The sequence below is a fragment of the Staurois parvus genome, unplaced genomic scaffold (genome assembly GCF_062004578.1).
Source record: "Staurois parvus isolate SC_StPar_1 unplaced genomic scaffold, SC_StPar_1.0 ptg000940l, whole genome shotgun sequence".
Classification (NCBI taxonomy): Eukaryota; Metazoa; Chordata; class Amphibia; order Anura; family Ranidae; genus Staurois; species Staurois parvus.
Genome location: NW_028318736.1, coordinates 167,554 through 188,899, shown reverse-complemented (window position 1 = coordinate 188,899; position 21,346 = coordinate 167,554). Strand labels below are relative to the sequence as shown.

At 47.7% G+C, this 21,346-nt stretch overlaps 1 protein-coding gene across 3 annotated transcripts; it reads left to right on the top strand.

The window, feature by feature from the left end:
* LOC149441883 (uncharacterized) lies at positions 1-19,516 on the top strand. Of its 3 annotated transcripts, XM_089656792.1 has the most exons (8): positions 1-75; positions 9,557-9,609; positions 11,317-12,114; positions 12,208-12,297; positions 12,387-12,452; positions 18,104-18,168; positions 18,266-18,331; positions 18,710-19,516. In XM_089656792.1, the coding sequence occupies exons 3-8, from the start codon at positions 11,412-11,414 to the stop codon at positions 19,208-19,210; spliced, it is 1,491 nt and encodes a 496-aa protein (XP_089512918.1). In that variant the 5' UTR covers positions 1-75; positions 9,557-9,609; positions 11,317-11,411; the 3' UTR covers positions 19,211-19,516. The 3 variants fall into 3 exon arrangements, with proteins under 3 accessions (XP_089512918.1, XP_089512920.1, XP_089512919.1); XM_089656794.1 differs by lacking the exon at positions 18,266-18,331; XM_089656793.1 differs by lacking the exon at positions 1-75 and having other exon boundaries at positions 9,189-9,609.
* The last annotated feature ends 1,830 nt before the right edge of the window (positions 19,517-21,346 follow it).

The following is a 21,346-nucleotide window of genomic DNA, read 5'->3' as shown; positions in this document are numbered from 1 at the left end:
TGTCAGGTACAGACAAGACTTTCAGTGTGGAAGCGAAGCAGAGAGGAGACGTTCCTGGAAGTGGCAGCAGAGGAGGTAATAAGATGTTATGTTCTATTTACACCCAGTAACCCCCCCATCATGTCCGTCCTCTTCCTCCATAGTCACGTCCGTCCTCTTCCTCCATAGTCACGTCCGTCCTCTTCCTCCATAGTCACGTCCGTCCTCTTCCTCCATAGTCACGTCCGTCCTCTTCCTCCATAGTCATGTCCGTCCTCTTCCTCTATAGTCATGTCCGTCCTCTTCCTCCATAGTCACGTCCGTCCTCTTCCTCCATAGTCATGTCCGTCCTCTTCCTCCATAGTCACTGTGATGTCTTTTATATCCAGCAGATGATGATACACACATATATAGTGTGGGAACCCAGATGATCCCCTTCAGGGGGAGGAGTTGATGATAATATATTTGCTCCCAAAGCTGGCCTACATGGTTCAGTTTTATCGTTCAGCCAGCGGGATGACCATAAAAACTGAAGTGATTCCCCCATCCACACATTGGAGGTGGATGGGGGAATCCTCCCTGCTGCACTCTTGTATTCTGACAATGGGGGGACTCCTCCGCTCTTAGAATACACAGATCAGCACTGAAGCTATTGGCTGTAGCCACTGGGGGAGTGGCTTTTATCTGGCAGTGGCCACACATGGATGGAAATGTGAGCGATCCCTGCTGAACCAGCTGAATTTTCATGGATCTATGGTCACCTTCAGTGACTTCCTCCCCTCCCCCTCATCTCCTTCATGATGGAAGTCATGCTGAGATCATCTCCCATTGGCTGAGCAATATTCTCATTTGTCTCTCAGCTCCTTCTTGCTATTCCTCGTCCTGCCTGTTGTTTCCTTGGATTGATTTTCTGTGTAGTGACCCCGGCTTGGTCTCTTGGATGCGCTCGTCTGTTGCTTGCCCTGACCTTTCTCCTGATTCCTGGATCTCCTCCTCATCTCTCCTCCATATCCTCTTACACAGCTTTTCTCCACACCTGCAGTGACCCTGGGGGGAGGAAACTTGGCACCAGCACGCCGCCAAATCCATCCCCACCATTAGGGGCTCTGGAGACAATTGTCTGCTATTTACACTCCGTTCCTCCACACGTCACCTGATCACATGACAGCTTACTTCCACAGATTCCGGACAGATTTCTGGATGGTAAAGGTCAAAGGTCACTCTTCAGTTTAGGAGAGGTAGGACGCACCCAGGAACAAGGATTTGGTTTGCATGGGAGCCTAATCTAGAGGACCCCTCAAGTCTCCCCATCCAAATGTCCCTCCATCCAGAGTCTATATATTCTATGACATCACACTGAACTCACTGCCCCTCCCCCCAATGTCCCTCTATCCAGAGTCAGAGAATCCTATGACATCACACTGATCTCACAGCTCCTCCTCCCAATGTCCCTCCATCCAGAGTCAGAGAATCCTATGACATCACACTGACCTCACAGCTCCTCCTCCCATTGTTTCTCCATCCAGAGTCTATATGTCCTTTGACATCATACTGACCTCAGAGCTCCTCCTCCCAATGTCCCTCCACCCAGAGTTAGAGAATCCTATGACATCACACTGACCTCAGAGCTCCTCCTCCCAATGTCCCTCCACCCAGAGTTAGAGAATGCTATGACATCACACTGACCTTACTGCTCCTCCTCTCAATGTCCCTCCATCCAGAGTCAGAGAATCCTTTGACATCACACTGACCTTACAGCCCCTCCTCCCAATGTCCCTCCATCCAGAGTCAGAGAATCCTATGACATCACACTGACCTCACAGCTCCTCCTCCCATTGTTTCTCCATCCAGAGTCTATATGTCCTTTGACATCATACTGACCTCAGAGCTCCTCCTCCCAATGTCCCTCCACCCAGAGTTAGAGAATCCTATGACATCACACTGACCTTACTGCTCCTCCTCTCAATGTCCCTCCATCCAGAGTCAGAGGATCCTATGACATCAAACTGACCTCATAGCTCTTAGGATGTGGGGGGCCCTTAGCATCCTCAGTAGCACTGCTTGTCACGTGTTGTATGTAATGACGCCAGAATTGACACATTTTTAACCTATGGAATGTGGGGGTCCTGTGTGGGTGAATTATACCTCAGACTGAAATGGGGCTTTAATAAAATGGGGACTTGAAAGGTAAGGTGAGGAGGATTATGGGAATATTATTTGATTTTACTATTTGTGTTCAGATCTAGAGTTTAAAAAATCTATACTGGATGAAGGTATGTTCCCCTTCGCACCATCTGGCCAATTGATGAATCTAAAATATATAACCTTTATTCAAACATATAAACAACGTATGCTCAGCTGTAATTAATGGCTTTATATAATCCCATTTTAGATGAAGTGACGGCATACAAGGAGGTCCTGTAGTTTGATCAGAAGCCTATCAGCTTGACTCTATAATCTCTGTTGAGGAAATGGAGTTCCCCCCCCCTGGACAAAACTAATTGGATTGTATAATCTATCTTGTAACATATATGTAATATGGGTTCACTCATCCACAGGCCTGAATGTCATCCTCTCGTGGATAAGCCCCATACATCACCATATCCAGACAAAATACCTCTCTGTCTTGAGGAATGCAAATGATGCTTTGTAAAATGCAAACCTCTCCAAAAAAAGGGAGCGGAGTGATTACCATGTGCATTGAAAAAGTGTTCCCAAAGAAAAAAAGAATCTCTACATGTTTCACTCCAGAAAACAGCTTTGTCAGGGATACAAAGAACCAAAATAGGTCACATAGTGGGTGGAAGTTGTGCTCAGCTGCACACGGTGGCACAATGGCACCTATCATTTGTTTCACCTCTATATATAGAGATGATCATCAAAATGCCCCCCCATCACACACAAAAGGAAGGAAGGTAAATCCTTCATTTACACCATGAGGTGCCCTTGATCCTAAACGGAAGATCCATTCTGCAAAAGACATTTATCTCGGTCCCCTTTTCCAGGACCCAGATTATATTTGTCAATAATCCAAAAGTCTAAGAGATCAGGCTATCCATCATGTTTTTGTATCATATGTCCTGCTACTGGTCTACCCTTGTTTGGAGCAATATCATTCACATGTTCAAGAACTCTTCTCCTAAAGGGGCAAATTGCTTTTCCTACATATATTAGGGGGCATGGGCATTGTAAAGCATAAATCCCCCCCTCTGCGCTGCAATTATAGCAATCTCTTATTTTAATAATCTCCCCATTTTTAGGAGTAACAAACTCCTTGGTATTGCTGAAGAAAGTCCGTGCCTTACAGTGACCACACCTGAAACTACCTTTTGGTTTCTCAGGCAGCCAAGTGTGTTTCATTGATGTATTAGAGGTTTTTCTAGATGACTATGTACTAACATGTCTCTCAAATTCCTCCCCCGCCTGTAGGTTATCTTGGGGTCTGTAGATAGGATCTGTGATAGATATTTGTCCTCACACAAAATGGTCCAATATCTCTTTATGATGTTGAAACTCTGCCCTGATTGATTTGAATATTTACCTATGATACGCATGCCTTGCTGGTCATCCACTTTTATGTTTTTCTTTTCTTTGTATAATCTGTTTTTATTAAAGATTTTAAAAATAGAAGGTAAAGAAACAGTAATAATAAAGACACACAGAAACATATAGGGCAGATATCAATATTAGAAAAGGTTCCAATAGCAGACCCAGCGTACAATGATGTAATACAAGTATAGGTCCAGCACATGGTACAGTACAGATGACATGCCACATACCCCCACCCGCTGTCATGGCAGCGAGAAGCTTCACAAAACGTATCACCCATAGATCTGACCGCCACGCAGGAGCTACGTCTCTGCTCGAGGCCAGCCAATCTCAGGGCGAAGGATCAAACATGCCCCCCCCGTATACTTCAAGCTTCAAACTTAGACAGTAAAAATACCATTATATAGCACAAAAGGCATTTGCAGAAACTCAGCACTCATGTGAGAAGGCAAAGCATATAAAAATAATCCAGAGAAAAGAAAAATAAAAGAAGGGAACAAAAGAGAGTACTAGAGGCCGTATAGGGCCAGTAGAATAGGAATAGTAACACAGGATTGAGGGCACGATGCTCATGCTAAAACAAGAGGGGGACAATTCAGGGAGCAGAACCTTGGAGAGACCCACCACATGGCAAGCTGGCCATAGAGTTTCTGGGTCTAGGCATGCAGAGGGACACCAGCTGGTGGAGGGGGGGGTTTGGAAGCCCAGATGGGGGACCCAAGGAAAGGATTGAGAATTGTAGAGAGCCCGTATCTGGAGGAGAGTCAACTGGGTCCTCTAATTCCATAGAGTAGTACAACCACCGATCCCAAATGCCATGAAATTTCTCAAGGTTGTTTTTGACAGTATGGTTCCAGCGTTCGGCCTGATAGACCCTTTCAACCTCTTGTTTCCACTCTGCTACTGTAGGGCATCTACTCTGCTTCCATAGGCATTAGCAGCATACAAAAGATGCAGAGTAACACTATGTTTATACATTTTGATTGAGGAAGGGGTGCCATGAAACAGATAGTGTAGAGGGGTGAAATCAATAGGTTGAAGGGTCGTTTTCTGGATCCAGGGGGAAATATCCCTCAAATACTTTTGAATCTTGGGGCAATGCCACCAAAGATGTAAAAAGGTGCCTTCCTGAGGACACCCCTGCCATCATCTATTATCAGACCCAGGGAAAATCTTAGCTAGCCGAGAAGGTGTCCTGTACCACCTAGATAAAAACTTATATCACGGCTCTTGTGTTTTGAAACTAATGGACAAAGCATTGTAGTAGCAATTATGGCAAACCAGAAAACTCCAGACATGGATTTGAGGAATACAAATGATTTATTAAAAACAGTGCTGTTTTGACCCAGCCGGGCACAAGCCTGCAAAGCTGAGTGAGTTATAGAAAACTTCTTACAAGCGTATATACCAACGATTACGTCACAATACATACATTCCTCTTTCACTTCCTATATTTTCAACAGGACTCCTAAACTCTGCAGAATAACCTTGGACAGCAGCTGCAGATAAGAATACCAGCTAGGAGCCGGTACACAGTATTCACAGGAAATAAGGGAGGAGGGACTATGAGCCAAAAACCTTGCAAGCAGATACTGAAGTGTGGGGTCTTGTGAGCTACTATGGTGTATGCTAAAATATTTAAAGATTACCAATACTGTGTGGTAAAATCGATACAATAATGAGATTATCAGAAAAATTGTGTAAAGAAATATGAGAAAATGAGTGGTTCGCTTACACTATACACATCCTCATACCATTGTGTCATAGAATATAAAGTCAGAAGTGGTGTCGCGCTCCACTACCAATTGCAAAAATGGAAATAAATAAATAATTGTCCAGCTTCAATAGAGTGTATATTATGCACACTTTCGAAGCTGGACTGTTATTTATTTAATATTTATTTATTCACATTTTTGCAATTGGTAGTGGAGCGCGATACCACTTCTGACTTGCAAGCAGATCCTGTTAGAAATGTTACGGTTTAAAGGGGAACTCTGCCATATCTGGGTGCTACCACATTCCCCCCTTTGATGCTATCGTAGCGAAAGTTTGAATGAGATAAAGCATCACCAATTAACCACTAACTACCCAAATCATACGGGTCTAAGGGCAGACTTACTGATCTTGGACAGCTAGGGGTTGATATTACCACATGGCCATTACATGGATTGCAGTCTTACTATTGGACAGCTGGATAAGCTCGGCAAGGACTAAAGGCTGGCGTCATGACTTTCCTCTCCCCATGTTCCCCATGCTACACAACTCCACTGAGGACAGTCATTTCAGAATTCATTATTGCAGCCATTTCCTCGCTTCCCTAAGTAAATATACTTACCATTTGCTAGGTACTCCCTTTCCCATTCTAACCCCCCCCCCGCAACCTTTCCTGGGGGAATAGTTTAGGTTAATAGCAGAGCATACATCAAAGATCCGGCTCGCTGCAGCATTGGGATTGGTTATCAGGGTACGGTTTACCAGCTTGCCTGTGGAGCTGTAGCTCCATATGGTCAACCAGGTTTTAGTGGGTCTATAGGTGGGGTCATAACAGGTTACCTGGTTCCCTACCGTGCACATTGAATACGTTGTTTCATTATGTACACAAGTGTCAGTCATTGTTCCCTCACCTTGATAATGAGAATGCCATAGTAACATTCTAGTGGTTACAGATCCTACTCTTGTAGTCTCCATACATGGGTCACATGATCTGCCCTCCTCCCTATCGTTCTAGTCAGGGTTATTACTATGGCTACCAGCATTTTATTAAAACATTTTTATCAGGCATCCTATCCGTGTATATTCCCATCTTGTGCTGTGCATTGGCCAGTCAGCTTCCAGGTGTGACTGGAGCAGAGCTGGAATTCTTCCTTCTGGTCAGATGTAACCTTTTCTTCCACCATGCGTAGACTCAACAGCTTCCAGGTATGTGCTGAGAGCAGGGCTGGAGTCCTTCCTTCTGATCAGATGTAACCTTTTCTTCCACCATGTGTAGACTCAACAGCTTCCAGGTGTGACTGGAGCAGAGCTGGAGTCCTTCCTTCTGGTCAGATGTAACCTTTTCTTCCACCATGTGTAGACTCAACAGCTTCCAGGTGTGACTGGAGCAGAGCTGGAATTCTTCCTTCTGGTCAGATGTAACCTTTTCTTCCACCATGTGTAGACTCAACAGCTTCCAGGTGTGACTGGAGCAGAGCTGGAATTCTTCCTTCTGGTCAGATGTAACCTTTTCTTCCACCATGCGTAGACTCAACAGCTTCCAGGTATGACTGGAGCAGAGCTGGAATTCTTCCTTCTGGTCAGATGTAACCTTTTCTTCCACCATGCGTAGACTCAACAGCTTCCAGGTATGTGCTGAGAGCAGGGCTGGAGTCCTTCCTTCTGATCTCTTTGGTCAGCTTCAGCTTTAAGGGGTCTTGAGGGTCTGCTTTACTCAGCCAGGAATCTGTGGTGATACCACAGATTCATGGCTGAGCAGCTCACTTTGCTCTGGAGTGATGTATCCAGGGGGTCACCTTGGCCACCTTGATGGCTGTGGGAGTGGATAGCAGAACAGTGTAAGGACCTCCATCTGTGCCCTAAAGGGATTACGCTCCACTCCTTTACCCACACTGCATCTCCTGGTGCAAAAGGATGGACGGGGTTGGACAGGCGTATGGGGAGTTTCTCTTGAACCCACTTCCCTATATCCTGCATGTTCTCCCCCAATTTCTGTAACAGTTCACGGTTCACCACCCTTCCTATCTGGTGTAAGTCTCCCTTGATACCTCCAATGATGGGTGGGGGCCTACCATATAGTACTTCAAAAGGGGATAAATTTGTCCTCTTTGTTGTAGTACTCCAGATTCTCAACAAGGCAATGGGCAGCATCAAGGTCCACTTCATTTGGGTTTCCTGACAGAGTTTTGCCAGTTGTAACGTTAGGGTGCGGTTCATTCTTTCCACTTTTCCAGATCTTTGAGGCCTGTATACAGTGTGTAGTCTCCGAGTGGTCTTGAGTATGGCTGCAAATATCTGAAGGCACTTGTGAACAAAGGCAGAACCATTGTCTGAGCCTATGGAGGAGGGATCTTCATATCTGGGGATAATTTCCTGTATTAGGCATTTGACCACTTCTGATAGTTTCAGTTCGTATAGGCCAGGCTTCCACCAAGCCTGAATAGGTGCAGACGGCCACCAGCAGATATTTATATCCTCCTGAAGGGGGCATAACAGTGAAGTTGACCATTAATTCTTCCATTGGTGAGGCCCTACTGCTTGTACTCTGGGAGTTGGTACAGGCCTTTGTCTTGGATTGTTTCTGGCACATTCCACACATCTACTGGCTGCTGCTTGTGCTTGCGTGGATAGACAGGGAATGTAAAAATATCTCTCTAGGGCCTATTCAATGGCTGTTTTGCCTGTGTGTGTTCCCTTGTAGAATTCTGTCACTAATTCAGTTGCTACAGTAGCTGGAATGACAATTCTTCCATCCTGCAGTTGATACCACCAGTCTTCCTGTACTTTCCAGGTTCAGTCTCTGTCCATTCTTGTTCTGCCTTTGTATAGATTGGGTCCCATTCAGAGAGTGGTACTGAGAACAGAGGGGCCATAATCTGTTGTGGGGACCGCTGAAGTGCTGCCCCTTTGGCTGCTTGATCTGCTTTTCTGTTGCCTTTGGCCACCTGGGAGTCTCCCTTTTGATGACCCCTACAGTGTATTACTGCAACTTCCGAGGGGGCCCATACTGCTTCCAAAGGTTCTAGTATTTCTGTCCCATACTTGATGCTCTTTTCCCTGGATGTGATGAGTCCTCTTTCCTTGTACAGGGCTCCATGAGCATGAAGAGTCAGGAAGACATACTTAGAGCCCACATAATCATTCAGTCTTAGGCCTGCAGCTAGTTGTAGCACTCAGGTCAGGGCAATTAATTCCACTTTTTGTGCAGAGGTCCCCTGTGGTAGGGCTGTTGCCTCAATCACTGTTTCCTGTGTGACCACTGAATAACCGGCATAGCGGATTCCATCCTTTACGAAACTGCTGCTATCAATGTAATATTCAACATCTGGCTTTCCCAAGGGACTGTCTCTCAAGTCTAGCATAGACTTCATCCATTACCTGGAGGCAGTCGTGTATTAGGGGTTCTTTTGAGGTGGGGAGCAGGGTGGTGGGGTTCAGAGTGTTAACAGTCTCTAAATGGATTTGAGGATTGTCATACAGCATGGCCTGGTATTTGACCATCCGGCTGTTAGTAAACCAGTGATTTCCCTTATAATCCATCAATGCCTGAATGTGGTGTGGAACTCCTGACACAGATCTCTTGACCCAGTGACAACTTGTCAGCTTCGGCCACCAAGAGGGCTGTTGCTGAGATAGCCCACAGCCAAGGTGGCCAACCTTGAGCCTAGTGTCCAGTTTGGAAAGGTACGCCACTGGCCGACATTTTATAAAAACATTTTTTTCACAACTCTGAGTTTATTAAAAAAAGTCATATAAGGACACTTTTTGTTGGGGATAATTTATTTTTTGAATATTTTTTGATTATTTATTTTATTCTTATTGATTTTAACATATGATTGGTTAAACACTGTGGTCATCTAGTAAGAAGGAGCGCTGCCCTTTTTTTTTATTTATATGCACACCTGGTTAAGGGTTAGGTGAGCTGCTTTTCACATTTGCATATTAATTTGCACATTGATTGGTTGATTGATTTTTTTGTGGCTCTGTCCATATTCTAATTATCTTAATGTGGCGTTTGTCTGGCCAAACCTAGTATTTCTTCCTCTAGACCTGTTAATGTATCACCCCCCACGTTGGTTGTGTTGGCATTTTTTACGTGGCTTTGGGGTCCCCCTCAAGCAGGCCCTGGGCTTTTTCTGGAGGCCATATGTCTTATGTCCTTTTCCCCATTGCAGATTTTGGAATACTTTGCCCCCCCTCCATCCCAGGGCAAGAGAGCCATTTGGTTGTCTTGGTAAGTGTGGCCCCTGCCAGGGCATGTGCTGTAGTTGGAGCCCAGACACCTATTGCCCTTCTGTCTTTTTTCTCATTGCAGGATTTTGACGTTTCTGCCCCCCCTTGGGCCAAGAGGGCCGGTTGTTTCTTTTGGTAAGTGTGGCCCTTCCTCCAGGGCATGTGCTGTCTTTGGAGCCCAGACAACTGACCCTTGCCCTTACAGTTGTGTCCAAAATTATTCAACCCCCACTGAAATTGAGTGTTTTGGCCAGTTTGACATTGCTTTTGATCATTCAGTCATCTTGCTTACATTTACATTAAAGAGGCACTTGTAGGTCAGACAAATATAACATAACAGTTATAATGAAATAACCACAAATGTCTTTTCTGTGCTCACAGCATTATCAGTTTTATTCAACCCCCAAGTGACATTCAATCTTAGTACTTAGTACAGCATCCTTTTACAGTTATAACAGCTTTTAAACGTGAAGCATAGCTTGACACAAGTGTCTTGCAGCGATCTACGGGTATCTTCGCCCATTCTTCATGGGCAAAGGCCTCCAGTTCAGTCACATTCTTAGGCTTGCGCACTGCAACTGCTTTCTTTAAGTCCCACCAGAGGTTCTCAATCGGATTTAAGTCTGGTGACTGCGATGGCCACTCCAAAATGTTCCAGCCTTTCCTCTGCAACCATGCTCTAGTGGACTTGGAGGTATGCTTGGGATCATTGTCCTGTTGAAAGGTCCAACGTCTCCCAAGCCTCAGGTGTGTGACGGACTGCATCACGTTTCCATCCAATATCTCCTGGTACTGAAGAGAATTCATGGTACCTTGCACACGCTGAAGCTTCCCTGTACCTGCAGAAGCAAAACAGCCCCAAAGCATGATTGACCCTCCACCATGCTTCACAGTAGGCAAGGTGTTCTTTTCATCATAGGCCTTGTTCTTCCTCCTCCAAACATAGCGTTGATCCATGGGCCCAAACAGTTCTAATTTTGTTTCATCAGTCCACAGAACACTATCCCACAACTTTTGTGGTTTGTCCACATGGCTTTTGGCATACTGCAGTCGACTCTTCTTATTCTTTGGAGACAGCAAGGGGGTACGCCTGGGAGTTCTGGCACGGAGGCCTTCATTACGCAGTGTGCGTCTTATTGTCTGGGCTGAAACTTCTGTACCCACATCTGACAAATCTTTTCTCAGTTCCTCAGCAGTCACACGGGGACTTCTCTCCACTCTACGCTTCAGGTAGCGCACAGCAGTCGAAGTCAGCATCTTCTTTCTGCCACGACCAGGTAGCGTTTCAACAGTGCCCTTTGCCTTGAATTTGCGAATGATGCTTCCTAAGGTGTCTCTTGGTATGTTTAACATCTTTGCAATCTTCTTATAGCCATTGCCCTTCCTGTGAAGAGAAATCACCTCTTCTCTTGTCTTCCTGGACCATTCTCTTGCCTTCACCATGTTTGTAACCACACCAGTAAATGTCTAGAAGGAGCTGAGTATCACAGTCATTTTAAAGCTGCCTAATTGGTGCTTATTATGCTTGATTGCTGCTCGGTGACATCCACAGGTGTTTTCAATACCTGATGGAAAGCACCTGTATGAACCTCTGTTCTTCAGAGTGGTAGTCTTTAAGGGGTTGAATAATTGTGGCAATGAAGAAACCACATAAGAACCATTTACTACTGTATTACATAAACAATTGATGTCATTTTAGTTGCATTTGGGTAGTTACAACGTCCTTGTAGGATTTGATTCTGAATACAATTCCAAATGTACACTATAGTCCCTAAACCCCTTTACAGCATTGGGGGTTGAATAATTTTGGACACAACTGTATGTCCCTTTTTTCTGTTGCAGATTTTCACCCTAACACACGGACATCCTGCCACTTAGGACCTGCTGCTTCTGCTGCAAACAGCACCTAGTCAGACTCACTGCCCACTTATCCTCCCATGGCACCCCCAAGGAGGCAAAGAGTCCAGGGTTCCAGGGGGGGTCATGGTGCCAGGGGGGATACTAGGCCCCCCACTGGCCGTGATGCCAGGGGGGCTACTGGGGCCCAGGGGTCCACTAGGGCCAGGGGGGGCATGGTGGGCCGGAGGTCTGGCTGTGATGTAAGGAGGTCACAAGCTGGTGGCAGAAGGGGCCAGGCTTCCTTCAGAGAAGAGGCGGAAGCTGAGCTGAGTACCTCACCTGGGTCTGATGCCTCCCCTTTGAGCCCAGGAGAAGGGACATCAAGGGCAGGTAGAAGGTCCCGGTCCAAGCCCAACTTTCCACCCTTCTCCCGCAATGAGACCTGGGCCCTGGTGGTTGCTTATGTAGAACGGGCTGAATGCATCGCAGGGCACAGGTCCTCCCGCAGTGGTCAGGCAGCAAAGGACCGTCTGTGGAAGGAAATCACGGTGGCCGTAAATGCAGTGGGCAGGATGTTACGCAGGAACCTCAAGAACGTGAAGAAGCGTATGCGTGATCTGAGGCGGAGATTAAAGGAGAAGCTGACTCTGTGGGCTCAGCAGGGACATGTTACAAGACGAGGGGTGGACCCTGACCATCTGCAGGACCTGTCTCAGACAGAACTGGCACTTCTGCCGATCATCAGCCTCAACACGATTGTTGGGGTGAAGGCTCATGGAGATAATGATGATTGCCACAGTGGTAAGTACACTACACATGTCCATATTGTGTCTTCAAAGTTGTGTTATCTTTTTAACATTTACCATTTGTTGTTTATTTTGTTTTGTGTTATAGCCAGTCCCAAGGCAGGGGCAGCCCCAGCCAGCCCATCAGAGGACAAGCCAGAAGATCACACATACGCTGATCCAGAGGTGTTCCCTCCTGGTAAGTACTCATTGGGAATGCACCCCGTAATGTTGAACAGGCTGCTAGAACATCAGACATCATCTCACATGTCAATGTCCTATTCACAGCACAACATCAGCAGGAGGAGGAGGAGCGGCTCCCCCCACTGCAGTCAGGAATGGAGGAAGATCTGGGTATGTATTAATGTGCTTGTCTAGAACAATTATAATCACTCAGGATCAGCCAATGAGCATCCTCTTAGGAATGCAGAACAAACCAATGCTAAACTCTGTGTGAACACAAATATATCTCCACAACACACTGGATTTCTTTGGGGTTCCTCACTGTATTGCGCTCAAACCCCTAGAGAAATCCGTGTGAAAACCTGTTACCACACAGAAATGTGTCTAATCCCTGCCAAATGTCCTGGGACCAGTTTCCCCGGACCAAGAAAAGCGGGTAACCCCACCAAACCAAATGGGGGAACTAACTGATGAGAGCAATAAAGGTCCAAACATCACTAACTAGCTGACATCTCCCGAGCGTTCCAAATCAGACTCGTCCTCGCAACTTCACAAGTTCTCTCAGACACAAAAACATTCCACGCATGTAAACACATACATGTAATCTGACCAACATCAACATGCTCAACTCTGACAGTCCCAGAATATCCAATGTGTTTGGTGTTTAGTGACATCATATATCATGCCTGCTCAATATACAGGAAATGATCCACTACAGGGACCCATCACCTCCCAATCGTGCCGCTCACCTTCAGGTTTGAGCCACACAAAGGGAAGGTCAAACACACTTTGGTCACCACTATGGGTGGCAGAACTGGCAACATTCCTCCACTCCACTTGGAATCAGTAAGTCTCCTTTTAAGCCCGCAGGTCTCCAGGCAAATCCTTGTTAAAAGTAAAGCCCAAAAGAGCTCATGATTGTTTACATTTCCATTCAATGAGTTTATTGGCCCCCTTAAGGATGCTGATTTCCAGAGTAGTGTTTAACCACTTGTCACCCGCACTGTAGCTGTCATTTGGCTAGAGTCCGGGGAGGGCGTCCTATGACATGCCCTCCCACATGCCCCTGGGGGTGCACACCCAGCCATCTCAGGGGTCGCTGTGTCCTACGGACACAGCTGATCACATGATGTGGTAAAAGGCCAATCACAGCGGCCTTTTACCACGTGATCACGGTAGATCACCGGTAAATGCAGTTGCCGGTTATCGGCTGCACTTTCCTCATGTCACAGTGGGAGGAAAGTACTGCAGATAACCGACAATTGGCAGAGAACAGATCAGCACCGATCACCAGCTCACTGATGATCATTGACCTGATGATACCCCACTTCCTGGACAACTTCGCCGCCTGGCTCCCCTTCTTCCTCTCCTCTGAGCTACCGACCATCATCCTCGGGGACTTCAACATCCCCATCAACGACAACAACCCGGCTACTTCCCAATTCCTCCACCTAACCTCCTCCTTCGCGCTCACACAGCACACTCAATCCTCCAACCACTTCGGAGGGAACACCCTGGACCTCATCTTCTCCCACCTCTGTACCCTTAACCAGTTCTCTAACACCCCCTTCCCTCTCTCTGACCACCACCTCATCACGTTCTCCATCTCCCCTTCCCCCAACTCCCCCCCCCAAAAACGCCAAACCATCACCAGCCGCAATCTCCGCAACCTGAACCCGGCCCCCCTCGACTCTGCCGCCGACTGCCTACACGACAGCATCCTCCCACTGTCATGTCCTGACCTAGCCACCACCTTGTACAACGACTCACTGTCAGCTGCCCTAGACTCTCTGGCACCCCTAACCACACGCAACATCAAACCTAGACTGCTTCAACCCTGGCAGACCGACAGCACTAAACGCCTCAAACGTCGCAGTCGTGCGCTGGAGAGACTATGGAGCAAAACCAGGTCCCCTCATACTTTCTCCCTCTACAAATCTGCATTTCTCATCTACACCTCCTCCCTCCACGCCGCCAAGCAGGCCTACTTTGTTAACCTAATAAACACCCTCTCCTCCTCCCCCCGCCGACTCTTCTCCACCTTCAACTCCCTGCTCTCTCCCCCCCCCTCCTCCACTCAGTACCTCTCTCACCGCCCACGAGATTGCCACCCATTTCCACAACAAGATTGACGCTATCTGTAAGGACATTGTCAACTTGCAATCTACCTCCCCACCTCGCCTCCTCACCCCCGTCACCCCCTCATCTCCCCCCTCATCTGCCCTCACAACCGCACTGCCCCCCACCTCTCCCAAGGCCCCGCCCACCATAACCCCCCCTGCACTGCACTCCCTCAGCCCTGTCACTACTGAGGAAGTCGCCAAAGTCCTCTCAGAAGCCCGCCTCACTACCTGCCCCCTGGACCCTATCCCCTCTCAACTCCTCCGGTCACCCCCCGCCTCCCTCATCCGCTCCCTCACCCACATCTTCAATCTCTCCCTCTCTACTGGCGCATTCCCCTCCCCCCTAAAGCACGCGCATATCACCCCCATCCTCAAAAAGCCCTCCCTGGATCCCGCGGACCCCAACAACCTCAGACCCATCTCCCTGCTGCCACTCACCTCCAAGCTCCTTGAACGCATAGTCTACGATCGCCTAAGCTCCCACCTTACAGACAATAACCTCCTTGACCCACTACAGTCCGGCTTCCGTCCCCTACACTCCACTGAAACTGCCCTCCTCAAAATCACTAACGACCTACTAAACGCCAAAGCCAAGGGCGACTACTCTGTCCTCCTTCTCCTGGACCTCTCTGCGGCCTTCGACACAGTTGACCACCCCCTCCTCCTTAATATACTACTCTCCCTTGGCATCAGAGACACCGCTCTCTCCTGGTTCTCATCCTACCTATCCCGACGCTCCTTCAGTGTCACCTACAATGGTGCCACCTCCCCCTCCCTCCCCCTCTCTGTTGGGGTCCCCCAAGGCTCTGTCCTTGCACCCCTTCTCTTCTCCATCTACACCTCCTCCCTGGGCACACTCATACACTCCCACAGCTTCAATTATCACCTCTATGCTGACGACACCCAAATCTACCTCTCCACCCTCACCTCACCCCCACTATCTCCGCCCGCATCACTCACCTCCTAAATGACATCTCAGACTGGATGTCGCTACATTTCCTCAAGCTCAACCTCTCCAAAACCGAGCTCCTCGTCTTTCCCCCTGCCAACACCCCCCCCCCCATCCTATCCATCATCACCAACAACTCCACTATCACTCCCGCCCCGCAAGCCAAAGTCCTTGGCGTCATTCTTGACTCAAACCTCTCCTTCCAACCGCATGTCAAATCACTCACAAACACATGCAGGCTCCATCTCCGCAACATCGCCAAGATCCGCTCCTTCCTCACCCCAGACACCACCAAACTTCTAGTACACTCCCTCATCATCTCACGCCTTGACTACTGTAATTCTCTTCTCACCGGCCTACCCAAGTGCAGGCTCTCCCCCCTCCAGACCATCCTGAACTCAGCTGCCAGACTCATCCACCTCACCACCCGCTCCACCTCTGCCACCCCCCTCTGCCTCTCCCTCCACTGGCTCCCGATTGCCCAACGCATCAAATTTAAACTTCTAATCCTGACCTACAAAGCCGTTCACAACACTGCCCCTGACTACCTCACCAACCTGATCCCCAAGTACCGCCCTACCCGTACCCTTCGCTCCTCACAGGACCTCCTTCTATCCTGCTCCCTGGTCTCCTCCTCCCATGCACGACTGCAGGACTTCTCCAGGTCCTCCCCCATCCTCTGGAACTCACTGCCCCAATCCATCAGACTGTCGCCTTCCCTCCTCACATTCAGGCGCTCCCTCAAAACCCATCTCTTCAGGGAAGCCTACCCCACCCTCACCTAACGGCCATTCTCCCTCTTTCCTCCCACCCCTCATTCCCCTCAGCCACTTCCTACTGTACCTTTACCCCCTCCCTCCTAGATTGTAAGCTCGAAAGAGTAGGGCCCTCTTACCCCTCGTACGTTGTTTGTTATTGTTGTACTGTGCCATGTATTGTCCCCCCCCCCCCTATTGTACAGCGCTGAGCAAACCCTTTGGCGCTATATAAACTCGAAGTAATAATAATAATGATCAGAGCCCAGCAGTGCTGCCAGTCAGTGCTGTCTATCAGTGCCACCTCATCAGTGTCCATCAGTGCTGCCTATCTGTGCTACCTCATCAGTGTCCATCAGTGCTGCCTATCTGTGCAGCCTCATTGACACACATCTGTGAAGGAGAAAAATTACCTGTTTGAAAAAGAGAAACAAAGACAAACATTTTTTGATTTAAAATTTTTAGCTCTTTTTTTTTTTGTTTATAGCACAAAAAACAAACCACCCATCAGAGATTAAATACCACCAGAAGCAACCACTATTTGTGTGAAAAAAAAGATAAAAATGTCATATGGGTACAGTGTTGCATGACCACAATTGTCATTCAAAGTGTGACAGCGCTGAAAGGTGAAAATTGTCCGGGGCAGGAAGGGAGTCTAAGTGCCCGGTAGGCAAGTGGTTAAAAAAGCCGTGCTGACACTGCTGGCAGTAATATCTAGTGGGCCCCTCTCCTGACTTGTTTCATCATGTGATCTGGGACTTCAGCATAGGAAAACTTGAGGTCAACATCAAGAAATGTAGCTGCTCACCCAATCATCAAGTTCCAAGTGAAGGCGACCATTTTGCCTTTGTTCAAAATGTAGAGGCCAAATCAAATACATACTGTACCATGACTGAGTATTCTTGGGGCCATTTTCCTGGAGTCCAAAAACCCAGCCAGATCCAAATAAAATTACACAAAATTTTCATTTTTTCAATGCTTGAAAAAGGAATTCCCAGGGGCAAATCATTTAAAGTGCTCACCCCCCCCAAAAAAAAAAATGGAACCTAACTAATGCTTTGGGCCTCTTATGTAAACTTGGGGCCAATAATTAGACTGCTTTGTTTTGGCACATCACATGACTAGCAGGAAGATCTATTCCTTTGCCAGACTTATCCACCGAGAATCTTGGAATTTAAGTTGTCTAAAGCCCAAAAGACATCATAAAGACTAATCTATTGGTCATTGACAAATACACTATATTGCCAACACTGCTGGGATGACTTCCTTTCCGCACACATGAACTTCAATGACATCCCAGTCTTAGTCCGTAGGGTTCAATATTGAGTAGTCCCGCCCTTTGTAGCTCAGCTTCCAATCATCTGGAAAGGCTGTTTAATGTTTTTGGATATTCTGAGACTGCCACATGAGTTCATTATTTTCTTTTTCACATTGAGTTTGCAGGAGGCCTGCGGTTTAAAAGTGATTAAAGGAGTTTTGGATGCATTGCTCTTGGTCTCTTCAGATCAACAGTTATATCAACAATTCTTTTGGGTGCATTTACATGCATTTGGTTTTGGAAATATTTTGGGGAACATTTAGATTTGATCCGACCCCTTTTTCCCCCTGGGTGACCCTTCTATAACCTATTGAATCCTTTTTGGAATGTTGCCTTAATGACAAATGTTATATATTTTGTTTTCATGTTTGAAGCCCATAGTCAAAATGGCTGCAGTAGCTTATGGGCATAATGGAGCCATCCTAACACATCTGCCTCCTTGTTTGGCAGGAAAGGTGGCCCCTCATTCTTGTGGCCCCTGCTCCTGAGCCTTACCATGCCTCTTTCTTCTCCCAAACAGTCTCCTGGGCTGTGGCTGCCAGTGTCCTATTTGTCTGGATAAATGAGTGAAGAACATACCAATGAGCAATCCCTCAAACCTTGGTCACAAATGTCACATCATACATACAGCCCAACTAGTATCTGTTACTAATCAGCATCTTGAACTCTATTTGCAGATCATCTTTTGCCCCTGGAGGCCCCAGCTGTTGGAGTGGGAGAAGAATCTGCATCTGATGTTGGGGTACGGGAACTGCTGTAATGGGGTGGGGATGTACAAATGCATGTTGCATGTGTATTTGGGAAATGTCATGCATTGTTTTTTTTGTTTTGTGGTGTAGGGAAGTTCAGGCACTCCAAACTTGTGTGAAATGCCGTCACCTCCACCTGAGTTGCCTGAACATCCGGTAAGAGATGGTAAAGATGTTCTCCCTAATGAGTCACCCATTTAGAGTATAACTCCGTTCCTGGCTGGGCAGGACTTGGCAACGTGATGTGTAACTTACTTTTTTTGGATCGTTGCTTAGTCAGGAGCTGGAGGGAGTGATGTGCATGTGACAAATCAGCAGGAAGGTATCAGTCTGGGGAAAGATGCCAAACCATTCATTTCAGTCAAATGTTCATCCAGTGTAATGTGTCAGGGAAAGGCATTCACCAATACCTGGTCCTAGGGGTGGGACAAGAACATGATCTAGTGTTTGGTGTCAGACGAGCCCTCCTGTCCTACTGTACACTTGTGCTGTGTGTTAAACACTCTTTCATTTTTTGTTTGTTTCTCCTTGCAGCCAACATTGGATGCAGCTGGATCGGCACCCCGTCCACCTGGACCCAGCCCCCTTCTCAAGCTTGGGGAAAGGCTGGTGTTCAACATGGAGAGATTATGGGAGCAAAGGAGGCTTTCTAATGCATCCAGTAATATAGAAAGGTTACTGGTGCTCCAACATGAAACCCTGCTTGGACTTGTCACCGCGGTCAGGGAGCAGACTGCAGTGTTGCAGGACCTTAGTCATGATATCCGGGCCTTATGTCAAGCAGGGGCTGAACAAAATGCACCTTCGGCCAGAGGATCCCAACCCCCGTGCAGTAGTTGTTTGGGGCAAATGCCAAGGTTGCCACAGAGTTTCCCTGTAGAAAAAGCCAGGGAAGCAGCAGGGGAACAAGCCTTGGAGGTGCCGAATCTGGAACTACCCACTCTGGAGCAGCCCCCTCAAGAAACCCCACCGGAAGACCAGTATGCCTCCTTCCCCATGGATCCCTCTTCTACACCTTCCTCACACTCCCCTTGACCACACCCCCACTTTCACACCCACTCCCCTTGTTTCTACATGCCCCTCCTCTCAATCCCATTTCCACCCTTACCTTCCACATCCTGCCCACTCTCCTCAGCCCTCAAATGCCCCTCCCCACATTCTCCCTGTCTTCCATTTCCCCCATTCAACCTCTCCCCCAGCACTCGCTCCCCACCACTCTTTCCCAGCCCCCCCACACACTGTACCACCCCAACCCTCACACCCACCCCCTCTGCAGCAGCAGCCTCCTCTTCCCCATTCATTTTGTATGTATTTTTTGTAATAAACATTATTTGGAAAGTAGCAGAACGTGTCTTTCAAATTGTCAGAAATGCATTTGGGGTAATAATGGAGGCTTGGTCATGTAGGGAATCCAACACAGGGGCTTTTCTGAGTATGGCTACCAATAATTCCAAATAGCGAACACTAAAAAAGCAGCACTTCAGAAAGAAAACTAAAAGGTGACCCTTCCAGAGGCATTGGTGGTTAGACTCTTTGGCCTTTCTGCTGCTTTCACCTGGTGGTCTGTCCTGCAAATAGTTTTATCTGTTCCCCATCACACAAGTTCTCTGGCACATGTAGCGGTTGGTCATTATCTGCTAACCATTTGGCTGCCCCAAGGGAGCTTAGAATTCTCAGTGGACTCTGTGGGCAAGGCTAACGTTCCCAAATATGGGAACACACAATATTGCAGCTTGTTTTCTAAGTGTCGGCTAGCTTTTGTCTTTTTGGGGTGCTGGTTTTGGCCAAGACTCCTGTATGGAACACTCACCTCCCCAGAGACTGACACTGCTGTCCAAATATGTTCCCTGTACTACTTCATTGACACACACTATACAAGAAGTGTGTAATATCCAGGACACCAGGCGTGACACCAGGACACAACTTACACACAGTAAGCCTGCCAAGGAATGCTAGAGACACAGAAAAGTTGGGAGAATAAGAAGAAGGCCTTCTGTTGTTTGGACTATCATTATGCTGGACTAACTGGACCCAGACTAAGTTTGCTTTACACCCCGTGTAACATCTTGCCCTGAGATTGGTTGGGGAGCATAGGATCTTTAGCTGCCTGATTCTAGACGTGTGTGCCTATGGAATTTATGTGCCCAGTGGACACTTGTTCCTCACTTCATTCCCTCCCCACCTCTTGTTGTCAAAACACTGACATGTGAATGAGCAACAAGTTGGATCCAAGTGGTATGTGTGGAGCAGATAGACAATTTGCCCATTAGGGCCCCTTCTTTTCTGGGGGACATTGCATGTAACTGGTCTCATCCATAACTGATAGTCCTTCCAAGAGCAGCTTTCAAGTCATGTGACTTCTGTGTAATGCCAATCCCAACTAGAGATGAGGTGATGGGAGACATCTTGACTACTTAGCTACACCCCCCTTTTGGCAGTCTGCAAAACTACACTCCACCAAGCTATGTAGAAGTCTCTGGATGGAATGAAGAGCTACTCCAAACGTGAACAATGTAACGTGAATGGAGTGTTCTGTGTAAACTGTTGCAGCATTTCACAAAAGGAAGCAAACCAAGATTGGGAGTAGCTGCAGACAGCAAGCAGACAACTTGTCAGGGATCCCTGTGACGCATGAGTCTGCACATGCGTAGGTGTCTGACAAGACATGCAGGCAGGCGGGCACTAGGACCCAGGTGCACCTGTCACCTATGACGGCGCTGGCAGGCACTGGGACCCAGAGGCGCCTGTCTGTGCAGGGCGGGCTATTTAAACCAGCCCTGCACAGACACAAGTTGCCGTTTGGTCTTATTGTCCTGTTCCTGTATTCTGATCCTGTGAAGCTTCCTGTTGCCGACCTCTGCATTGATCCTGACCCTGCTGATTGTCTCCTGCTTGACCGACCATTCTTCTGCCTGATCCTCTGTACCGCGCTGCCCGCACGTTGCTGACCTGGACTGCCTGACTACTCCTTACAATCCATCCATCCCGCACGGATCTGTCCCTGTTACCAGGCCTGCCAGCCTCTTCACGTCAGGCTCTATTTCCTGCACACCCCTGACGGTGCTCTCTACCACTGCCGGACGTACTCAGGGGTCGCAACCTGGTCTCAGTCTGCTCCAAGTCCATCCCCACCATCAGGGGCCCTGGTGAATAAGCAGATTGGGACTTAGA